General features: G+C 28.9%; 2 protein-coding genes across 2 annotated transcripts in view; one reads left to right on the top strand and one right to left on the bottom strand.

Annotated features, from left to right (window-relative positions):
- LOC111618247 (nuclear pore membrane glycoprotein 210-like) overlaps positions 1–12,083 on the top strand; it is a 107,054-nt gene that overhangs the window by 69,553 nt on the left and 25,418 nt on the right. Inside the window, exons 24-27 of the mRNA XM_023359733.1 lie at positions 2,043–2,142; positions 7,208–7,400; positions 7,477–7,583; positions 8,838–8,942. Of these exons, the coding sequence (XP_023215501.1) occupies positions 2,043–2,142; positions 7,208–7,400; positions 7,477–7,583; positions 8,838–8,942 (505 nt within the window). The remainder of the gene's footprint in view (positions 1–2,042; positions 2,143–7,207; positions 7,401–7,476; positions 7,584–8,837; positions 8,943–12,083) is intronic.
- LOC111618268 lies at positions 4,468–5,961 on the bottom strand. Its single transcript, XM_023359765.1, has 2 exons — positions 4,764–5,961; positions 4,468–4,681 (listed from the first exon to the last, which is right to left on the bottom strand). The coding sequence occupies exon 1, from the start codon at positions 5,895–5,897 to the stop codon at positions 4,962–4,964; it is 936 nt and encodes a 311-aa protein (XP_023215533.1). The 5' UTR covers positions 5,898–5,961; the 3' UTR covers positions 4,468–4,681; positions 4,764–4,961.

The following is a 12,083-nucleotide window of genomic DNA, read 5'->3' on the forward strand; positions in this document are numbered from 1 at the left end:
TCTATCTAAAGTATTTCAAAAATACAAAAATTTTGAAATAACACTTTTTCTCTAAAAATGTATACAGAGATGCTGAATATTTTCAGGTTCCAAAATTTTTCCAAAAATTATTGCACACAAAATTAAACAATAATTTACAAAGCAATTAATAATTATTACTACATAGTTTGGAAAATTAAATCATATAAATAATTGACTAGACCTATTATATAATTTGTCATGCAGCAATAAACTGATAAATTATCATAAAATTTTTTGAATTAAATGCTTTAAGTATGTTGTTACTATAAAATGGGATATACAATTGTAAATTTGACATAATAAGTTGATTAATAGAAATAAAATTGAAATTAATGTTACAAATGACCTATCTTTAACATGGAGCACTTAATTGACAGACATTTTGACAACCAAAAACATAATTTATTTAAGATGATGTACAATTTTTTCTGAAATATTAAAGAAATGTGCCAATTTTTTGCAAAGGTAAATTTTTTAGTTTTTGGCTAACTTTTTCATTATTATATTGTGAATATCATGCTAAGCTGATACTGGTGAGTGCTATGTAGGACACTTAATAAAACATTTAACACCTTCTATCTCTGAGAATACTTTATTTCAACACAAACGTTTTCAGCCTAATGAAATAGGTCATCTTCAAGTGAACTGGCATTTGAACGTATTTCAAAATTGTAATAAATGGAATGTTTGATCGTTATAAATTCAAATTTAAATCAAAAAATAGATTATTTTGTTATTTATTGGTTAATTTATCTATTTTTTGTTTCAAATTTGAATTTATAATGATCAAACATTCCATTTATTACAATTTTGAAATACGTTCAAATGCCAGTTCACTTGAAGATGATTTATTCCATTAGGCTGAAAACGTTTGTGTTTAAATAAAGTATTCTCAGCAACGGAAGGTGTTAAATGTTTTATTAAGTGTTTTTTAAAAGAAGTTGAGTTTGATATTTATTTAGCTATGCAGGACTAAAGTCAAAGTGTAATTTGAGCTGTGTTATTGGTATGTGTCAATCTAGAAACTTCCTAACAATGTGAATGTGTTCAATATTGTAGCTTTCTGTAGTGCCATGTATATTTTATTAAAGTTTAATGTTTCTAGACTTTTGTGTAGTGTATGGTATAACACCAGTAGAAGAAATATATTTAGACATTAATATTTTTATTTTGTAATAAATCTATGAAAATATATGAAAAATAGAAGAAGAAAATGTTTATAAAATGAAGGAAAGTCAGAGATTTTCATTAATGTTCAGAAAAATTCTTGGAAAGTCAGGTAATTTGCCTCCTTAGCTTTCTTGTTGATTTTTTTGCTGATAATGTGCTTGACTAAGTGTAGCCATCTGCAGACAGCAAGAAGTAATATGGTGCAATACAACTTACGAAAATGGGTGCAGAATATTTTCAAGAGCCAAAACTTCCCCAAAAATTTATAAAGTACAAAAAATGATAAATAAAACAATTTTTTTTTTTTTCGCTGACAATGTGCTTGACTAAGTGTAACCTTCTTCAGACAGCAAGAAGTATTGTGGTGCAATACAACTTATGAAAAGGGGTGCAGAATATTTTCAAGACCCAAAATTTCTCCTAAGCATGCACAAAATTTCCTCGAAAATTTACAAAGTACAAAAATTAATAAATAAATAATACCATCCAAATTAAAATTATCATTTTTCATTTTAATAATTTTAATTGTATAACAAAACAATTTCTGNAATTAGAAAAAATAACTAATTAAAAAGTTGAAGAAGCAGTAACATATGTACTTTGTAAGTCAAATGCTGTTTTATTTTGTCAACATGCTGTACGGTAAAGAACATGAAGATGGAATCTGTACAAGTTGATCAGGGGAAGTCAGGGAATTCAAAACAAACATTTGAGTAGAAACCCTGAATATAGGAATATGCAAAAGTACATTTTTCTAATCATATACATTGAATAAAATGTTTCGTACTGAAATTTAATATATGATCTTTAAATTATTTTCCAAATTTACATTTTTTATAAATTAATTGCAGAATAATATGTGCTGTTCCAAAAAGCATTCAACTGATTCCAAAAAGAAAAGAACCAAAAGGGAAAAAATACCCTTGTCAATTATTAGAAACAGATGAAAAAGTAAGTAATGTTGTTTATAATACAACTATGAATTTTCTTTGTAATTCATTCAATTGTTAAGATATTTACAAAAAATTATTTTTGAAAATATCTATTGTAATTATGAAAAAATTTTCAAATTTCAATCATATCCAAATTACTTGAAGTCAGCAATAGCAGTGAGCTTTGGGATATCTGAGGTATACTGGAGCATCAAGATTTAAAAAGCATAATGAAGAAATTAAAATCTTACCCTATATTTATTTATTTATTTAGTACAAGGGAAAGCCCTGTATGTATGGGCTCTTATAACTGAAATCACAAACTGTAATAAATAACAATACAAAAGACAAATTAATATAATATAACGCGTGACAATTAGACTGAAAAGAAAAACTACAAGACAACACCAGGTTAATATCATCCGAAACAATAATAGCATTTATATTCTTATAAATAAAATACATAAATAAGACAAATTTGAAAAAATGGCAGCAAATGGTCAGCATAAACAAAATATAATAAATAAAAGAAAAGAAAAAAGTAAGCCATTACCTGCAAAAAATTAAACAATTATTTAAAATATGCCCAAAAGCACCGACCATAAATGCTGCCAACTCTCAAACACTGAATCGTTCACTTAAATAATCAATTTACACCTCCTGGTGGTAAACATCTGAAAAAAAAATTTCTTAATCTTAACAAATAAATAATCAATCATTTAACTTAGTTACAAAACTATAAATACAATGATATTTATCCCAGTCCTGCAACAACCGTTTATATGCTTGAACCAAAAAACAATCTTCACCAAAACACTTTTGTCTGAGTGCAGTCAGTGCCTTACATTCCGTTATTACATGAAAAGCATCAAAATTAACAGTAGTGTTACAAAATTCACAGTAATCCATACATGGACTTAACATTCTTCTAAGCATATTACATCTCACATATAACACTGCTTGTGTAATACAAAAAGGTCTTTCTATATTCAGATAGGTTATCGACCCCCATTCATTAAAAACATCCAAATACCATTTATTATATTTGTAATTAACCGCCTTGTATTTAAACTCAATTATATAATTATTCGCCAAACTCATTAAAATATCAGAAGTCTCACTTTCTTTTATCATTGTCGGATCATTTCGATAACCAAATTTCTGCAACAGAGACACAATTCGATCTCCCCACGATACTCTTTGAGAGACCAAAAATATTTTAGCAGACTCTGTAAGTTTACTGGAAGACTGTTTACATAACCATTTTAAATTATTTTTTATTGTATTAAAATAAAGGGGAACTCTTTGAAACTCCAAATATATAATATACGATGGAATCCATCTCTTTAGAGAATATAAACACTTAATAAAATTAATTTGTATATTATCATCTCTGTCTCTCCAATCAAAACCCCAAATTTCAGATCCATATAACACTACTGATTGAATGAATGACTCAAATAATTTTAATTTATCTTTCCAACGTACCAATCTACCAGATACACAAGTTTTAATAATCTTATCATTTCCAAAAGTCACTTTACTGTGAATATACTTTAAATGTTTTAAAAAACGTCCATTAGACTGGAAAACTACACCCAGATACTTGTACTCATCAACAACGTCTATTTTATGATTTTGTAAAAACCAATTCTCATTATTAGAATGTTTTCCACCATTCCAAAATACCATTATTTTAGATTTATCAATATTAACAGACAATTTTAACTCCTGTAGTGTGTGTCCTAAAAAGTCAATCATTCTCGGAAGACCTATAGGCGAATCTGCCATAACAACCAAATCATCTGCATATGTCAAGATTTTCACTTCCGTTCCCAAGAGATCAATGCCCACCAAATTAGAATCATTCAATTTACTTACAAGTGGATACAAATATAAATTGAACAATATTGGGCTCAATACACAACCCTGTTTCAACCTTTTAACGTGAAAAAAAGATCAGTCGTACCTTCCTTAGTAGACACGCACGCCTCTGTATTAGTATACAACTGAATCAAAAAGTTTACAAATTTATAGCTCAATCCAATCTTCAGAAGTTGACTCCATAAAAGATCTCTATCCAACGAATCAAATGCTGCCGTCAAATCAACGAAGAAAGCGTAAAATTTACCTCGTTTCTTCCTTAAAGACTTCTGTATTAAAGCATGTAAAACAAAAATATTATCCAATGTCGAAAAACCAGCCTGGAAATCAGAAAATATCTCAAAGTTATTCAGCCAAGATATCAAACGCATACATAAAATTTTACAGAAAACTTTAGATATTGTCGGTAGTAACGAAATTGCTCTATAATTATCAGGTAAATCTCTAAGACTCTTTTTAAATATAGGAATAATCTTACATATGCGCCAGTCTAAAGGAATCATCCCTGATTGATAAACATTGTTAAACAGACCTACCATATATCCAATCAGATCTGGGAAATTCTTATATAGTTCCACCGGTATCCCATCAATACCTGGAGCAGTACCATTTTTCATAGAAGCTAGAATCTTTTTGACTTCCTGTTCTGTTATCTCCGTATCCAACAGCTCGTCCTGCCAATTCATACACTAATTATATATAGACATATTAGGTAAATATTTACTAGAATGAAATTTCTTTGAAAAAAAAAGCTACCCAATCAAGATCTGGAAGCTCCCTGTATTTACTCTTAACAAAGAAATTAATAAATCGCCAGAACTGCTTACTATCACCAGACGCCAAATTCTTATTGATCTTCTGCAAAAAAAGCTTTTTCTTTGCTCTACATAAATTGCGAGTCACATTACGTTCTTTAACAAAATTCTTAACTGCAACACTATTTCCACGCTTTGATCATCTCATCCTATTCAACGCCTGATTTCTTCTTGCAATACTCAACTTACAATCCATATCAAACCACACAAAATTGGAAAATCCAATTGGCCTTTGACACCAATCTGAAAACGAAGATTTAATTAAATGAGTTAAACCTTCCAACGTTAATACTGACTGACTCTGAATCGCACCTAATAGTTTCCTATACTTATAATTTATCTTCTCACTACCTTCTTCCCTCCAAAAAATTCTCTCACTCTTACTCTTATACTTCTTAAATGATTTTCGAATTTCCTTCTTAGATTTACAATCTAAGACTACACTTATCGGAAAATGATTACTATACACTTTATCTAATACAGAAAAACTTGTTACAATAGATAATCTATTTAACTTAACCAAAGCCAAATCAATTACAGAGGAGCCTATATCACTCACATATGTATAATAACCTTTAGATATAGATGAGCCTCTACCATTTAAAACAATATATCCCGCCTCTTCACAAAAATCTAACACCAATTTTCCACGATTATTTAATACTGTATCTTTTGATGACCTCAACATCCAATCCTGATCAATATTCTCATTACTTTCATAAATCCATTCCTGCAGTTCTACTCCAATGCGAGCATTAAAATCACCAATTAAAAAGTCTATCTTATAACAATTAACCAACCTAGCTACCTCTGTCCAAATAGAATTCCATAATACAGGTCTTATATACATAAAACAGAAAGAAATTACTATAGGCCCTATAGACAATTCCACAACAATCCAATGCCTATCTTTTTCCAAGATATTTACTTTCCAAGAGTTAGACAATAACAACAACCAGCCACCAATACAGCGACCTCTATCAGCCTCTCGATAACCTGCCTCCGAAAAAACAGAAAATTTATCCATATTTTGCAAATTGGGAATAGCAGACCTGCCATCCCACCACGTTTCCATTAAAAAAATTATATCAAAAGTATACAAAAAATTCCAAAAAGAGATAGGCTTATTTACAATACCTTCACAATTCCATGAAAGTACCGACGTACCTATTCCCAGTCAAGTTGACATTTGTTCTTCCATTTTCTTAGAAACTATATTATATTTATAAATTTTATTATCAACTTTAACCGCATTTCTATTATTTAAATAAGTAATTGAAGCACCCAATCTCTTTTTTTCTCTTGCGAAATCATTCATTATTTTCCTTATGTCTCTAGTTAAAGGAGGAAGGTCATCCATTATAAATATCCTCGTTCCTTTTAATTTAAATGCCGCTCTTTTAATCTTACATTTATCACCATAGTCAAAAAAACTACAGTAAATCAACCTAATACTATCTTTCCGTTGTTGACCCAATCTATAGCACTGCTCTAAACGAACATTATCAACACTTAATTTATTTTGAAAAAATTCCAATACTACATCTTTAACTTGTAAGTTATCATCTTCCGACTCAGGCAAACCAAAAATTATTAAATTATTACGCCTTAAAAAACACTCAAACCGCTCCTGACTTAATGTAAACTCGGCCATTTTGTTTTCCAAATCTATTCTATCGTCCGATAGAATCTTACCGGTATCGTATGTAAATTTTTTCTCTAAATCTTCTAATCTAGTTTCTATATTAACAATAGCTTCGTCCAAATTTTCTACCCAGGAGTAGATTCTATCAATCCTAGCAATCATTCCTTCCAATTTCTTATTCTGCTTTAAATTTAGCTGAATAAGTAACGATATCCCATCCTTAATATCAAATTGTTCTTGAAGTAACTCCAAGATACTCATCTACTCCAATGGGTCAGAATGAAAAATCTTAGATCTACTAACCGACTGACTTACAGGTGAATAAGTCTTCCTTTTAGACATGATGAAACAAATCAGTAAGCTTACCTGCAAAAAATTAAACAATTATTTAAAATACACCCAAAAGCACCGACCATAAACGCTGCCCATCTTACCCTATATAATTAAATTATTATTTGCAAGAAAATACACAGTATTAATAAAGCAAAATTTATTTAATATAATGCTTGTGCTCAATTTTTCTGGTTTACAAGTGTTAGTTAATAATATAATGAGCTCATCTTTGTGTACTTCACATTTTGACTTTCAAATAGATTAGCTATTAAAATGAGTAACTTTTTTGAATTGACTATTTATGTATGTAATATATATAAACTCCATTCCTTATGCTTTCTAATTAAAACAATTATAGTGCTGAGACCCTGAAAACTTATTTAACATGATACATGTGTATTTTATAGCTACCTGTACATTGTTATCAGGATTTAGAAATTGAGTTGTGGGTAAAAGACAGTTTAGGAAGAAAATTCTCTAACATATCATCATTAAATGTTCATTGGGAGTTATCAGATGAAAATTTAGGTAAATTAGAAAATAAAATGAATGTAATAACAGAAGTTACAAGTGTTGGTGGTTTTAGAAAAGCCATTAGAAGTAAGTATTGATTTAAATAAATTTTCTTTTTAACTATATTTCTTTCCCTAATTTTTGAAATTTTATTATAATACAGGTATTCAGAAACTTCATCCCTTTGAAAAAGAAGGCTTGTTGATTGTAAAAGTTGAGGTTGTTGGTTACAAGCATGACATTCTGTATAGAGAAAATATTAATGTACAGGTATTTCTAAATTGTTGCTGTTTTTAATATATTGAATTTGTAATTAATTTTTCAAATAAAATTTATTTATTTTAAACATTTTTTTTTATAATTAAAAGAAATGTTTTAATAGTTTTTTGACTTTTAACTTAGTAATGGCTGATGCAATATGTTATGTGATGATTTTTATTTACCTTGTGTTAAAAATAAGTATAGTAACAAATATATTAAGTATTGTATTACTTGTACAGTGGAACCTCGGTATACGACCTTAATCCATTCCTAATGTTTGGACTTATACGGAATAGGATGTATACCAAACCAACCTTTCCCATACGAAGTAATGTAAAAATGATTAATTTGTTCTCGTGAAAAAAAATGGCTGGCTTTAAACACCTCGCTTTCCTGGCTAGTTCTGCTTGATTTTTCATGAGATCAGCATGTATCTTTTTAGCTTTCTCGCAAATAATTGCTTCTGATAGATATGCTGTCGCCAGCACACTGTTTTACAGTTATCCAAAGCAAAAGCAATTTCTCAACATGATCTAATGTCTTAGTTTCTGTTGCTTTTCACTTGCCTTTTTGCAATTCATGATTAATAAAAATAATAAAATTTTACTTATAAATTAAAATCAGAAGAAATTTAACAAAGTTAAAAACTGTGGCATCACGAACGTCTAGTCTAGTCTAGTACACCGAAAGTGCTACTTGTTCATAGATGGCGCATATAATTGAATTAAGTCGTATACTGAGCAAAATTTGTTTCGTCCAAACAGGACGTATTCCGAATTGGATGTATTCTAAAGCAGACGTACACCGAGGTACCACTGTATTAATGTGTAGTGTATGTGTACCATTTCTGCAAAAATTTTCTTAGTATGATGTAGTTGAGTTAAATAGCTGATCAACTACTAGTAAATTAGTATTATCATTTAGAATTGCAATTATTTTTCTAAAGTCCTGTCTCAGATAGCACTACTATTCTGTTATTGCATATAAAATTTATTATTAGTATCAAACAATGTACAGTACTAATAAATATAAAATTTTTATATATATTATATATAAGTTATAAATAGTATATAAATTTATATACTATTATTAAGCTTATTTTGATTTTAAAAATTATTTAAATTATTCTGAATTAAGACTAGTTATCTAGTTATAATTTTGACTGTTATTTAATAAAATTCTGTAATAAAAAAATTTGTTAATTTGTTCTGTAGATAAATTTTGGATTATGAATTAATAGAGCTGTTTAAAATTTTCTTACAGTGGAATGTTATTTCTACAATTCAACAATCTGTTATTTTAGAACTTGTGAATGATGCTGATATTATTCCTGATAAATTATCAATATTTAATCATCCTTCTATCAAGGTAAATTTTATTTTAAATAATAATGTAAATTTAAAATTTTACTTTATTTCACTTAATATTTTTACTACGTAATCCAAGAACATTAACTTCATTTAAGACAAAACTGATATTTGTATGGTGATGGTTTTTTGCTTTTTTCAGTTGTATTTAATTTAAAATTCCAAGTCAAAACAAAAAAGTGATATCAATACTGATTTCATGTTAGCACAAATATTAATTTTTTAAATCTATGTTGCATGTATATATATAAAGTTGTAATTTTAGCTTATACTGATTGTTATGGTGATGTTTTCTGTTACAAAAATTGTTATCTAGTTGTTAAATTAGTACAAATCTAAAAATTTAATAGTTTGTATACATTAGAAGTTTATTAATCCAATACTCTGTCCAGAATCACTGGTAACCCAGCACCCTCTAAAAGTAGCTATTAATCAAGAGTTGTTCAATAATAATCCAGCATGCTAATGTGAGAATCTGAATATTGAATTGGTATTTTTATAAGAATTCGGAACAATATAATATTTCTATGTTAAATTTGAAACTTTTATTTTATAAAAAAGTCAAGGAGAACAAGGAACAAACGTTTTCTTTTTGACTGTTAGTTTCTGAGAGAGATCATTACCTCTCCTGTGACTAAATATCTGACTAAATAAGACTCATCTTGACATCCTGTCAGATGGTCAAAATATTTAATTCTCATTGGAAGAGAATATTAGTATAAAAACAATTTACACACCAAACTGAGACACATAAGTAGTTGCCATATCTTGATTTTGTGTCTGATCTCTGGTTCCCAACTTTCGCCTCTCAAGGACATGTGTATAACTGAGGTATTATACTAATATATTCATTGTAAACTCTCTCTCATATATATAGCAATAGCATTTTAATTAGCTAAGTCAATGAGTCAATTTAAGTTACTTTGTATACAGTAGTACCTCGGGATACGAAATTAATCCGTTCCGAAACTGAGATTGTATCATGAAAATGTTGTAAGGTGAATCATTTTTCCCCATATGATTACACGTAAAACCAAATAATTCATTCCAACACAAAAAACACACTCAAATTAAAGCTAAGTTGTACATTAAAAAAAAAAAAAATAACTATAGTAAGGAAAACACTGAAAAATGCGTTTTGTAGTTGTAAATGTATAAATAACCATAATAGAATAATAATTGATTTTAAAAAAAAAAAATGTAGTTTTATTTGCACTTTACCTTTGAGGATAGACGGTGGAGGTGTAAACTGGTGGCGGGGGAGAGGGAGAAGGGAAATGATACTAAAACTTAACTTACATAACATAATGTAACAATAACTTAAAAATAACTTAGAAAAGATTAAAAAATTAGTGTTGTTTTATTTTTTAATTATTTTTTTAATTTTTATTCACTGCTTTTTGCTTTCTTTTCTTCACTTCCACCAGCACTTTCACTGGATAGAGGTGGCTTCATAAAATATCTATCCAAAGAGGTTTGGCTTTGTCTACTTTTCAAAATGACTTAGGCAAATGTCATTACTCCGGGCAGCAATATGGCCAGTGTGAACCTTTTTGGGATGTTTCTTTTCAATAAAATCGATCACTTTCTGATAATACCTCAAGATTTTCTTCATCAAGCGAGATCCTTCCACGATGATGCAAACACGCGGATGAACAGAAGTGAATAAAAAATGGGCGCTGTGAACTAATGTAACGTCGTATAGTCAGTTTTTGTTCATATTGTGGAGCAAAAATATGTTGGAATTTCATGTCATATCCTGAAAATTTCGCATGCTGGGGCGTTTGTATCCTGAGGTACCACTGTATATCCATTTATATTTGAACTTTTTATTTATTTATTAAATATAGTTTCTTTGTTAAGTTGGAAGTAAATTCTCATATTAATTAAATATCTTTTTGTTTGTAAAAATGGAATTGAATGCTTATATTAATTAAATATCGGACGCCTTAGCGACGTATCTACTGCACTCCCCATTCGTAACTAATAGCCCTCCTATAGCAATCCAGTAACAGTGTGAGCAGGTTTCACCAACCTGTCGCTGTTAAACATTCAATTTATTGTCCTAATTGAACTTGGTTTTCACACTATTATTCTGGAATCAATTTGTTTGGATATATGTGATAAAAACCCATGGCAGAAATAGTTTGTCTGGAGAATATATTTTACATGCACATGAATCATTGTAAATGTTGATTTTGTTCAAACCATGTTCATTAATGTTTGCAGGTTTTCAATAAAATAGTATACACAGTATAGTAATGCACTGTATAATCTTCAGACTGATTAAAGAGCATGCATAAACAAATCATAAGCATGTAGCAACTTGTATTGATACAAAATATACAGCAATGTCTATATTTGGATCATATATTAAGAATAAAATTTTGCAAAATACAAAAAAAAAAATGTTAATCCAACACCACTCTTGTTCTATAAATGCTAGCACTTATAGAATAAGAGTGGTGTTGTAATAAACTATTTTTATACTAATATTCTCTTCCAATGAGAATTAAGTATTTTGACTATCTGACGGGATGTCAAGATGAGTCTTATTTAGTCAGATATTTAGTCACAGGAGAGATAATGATCTCTCTCAGGAACTAACAGTCAAAAAGAAAACATTTGTTTCTTGTTCTCCTCAACTTTTTTATAAAATAAGTTTCAAATTTAACATAGAAATATTATATCGTTCCAATATTAATGAACTTCTACTGTAATATAATTTGCCTGCTTAATCTTACCATTCACACCTAATTTCACAATTCAGATTTGTAAACAAAAATAAATGAGAATTCATGTCAAATTTTTATTGAAATAGTAAAAATTATTTCAATAAAAGTAAAGCCTTAAAAATAAATTGTTGCTTCTCTTGGTTAATTGAGGGCAATGTGCTAAAATCTTAATAAACAAACTATAGGGTGTGAAAGAAAGTCACTTAACACCTCTGCTACAGAATATAGAATGTACCCAAAGTTAATTTGCTCATGTCAGAAACACATTAGACCAAGGGGGAACACATTGATATGTGTTACATGCATGGCCGCCATCTTGAATGCAATTCTGAAACTGTAAATGGGAAGGGGGTCATGTAACAGACCATTTAGGGTCAGAATTTCACAAGGAATTGACTGTTGAAAGA

This window comes from Centruroides sculpturatus, unplaced genomic scaffold (assembly GCF_000671375.1).
Source record: "Centruroides sculpturatus isolate CEXI.00-Female unplaced genomic scaffold, Cexi_2.0 scaffold154, whole genome shotgun sequence".
In the NCBI taxonomy this organism is placed as follows: Eukaryota; Metazoa; Arthropoda; class Arachnida; order Scorpiones; family Buthidae; genus Centruroides; species Centruroides sculpturatus.

Bases quoted from the DNA above. Each gene is read 5' to 3' on its own strand.
- LOC111618268 (XM_023359765.1), bottom strand. From the start codon at position 5,897: ATGGAAACGTGGTGGGATGGCAGGTCTGCTATTCCCAATTTGCAAAAT.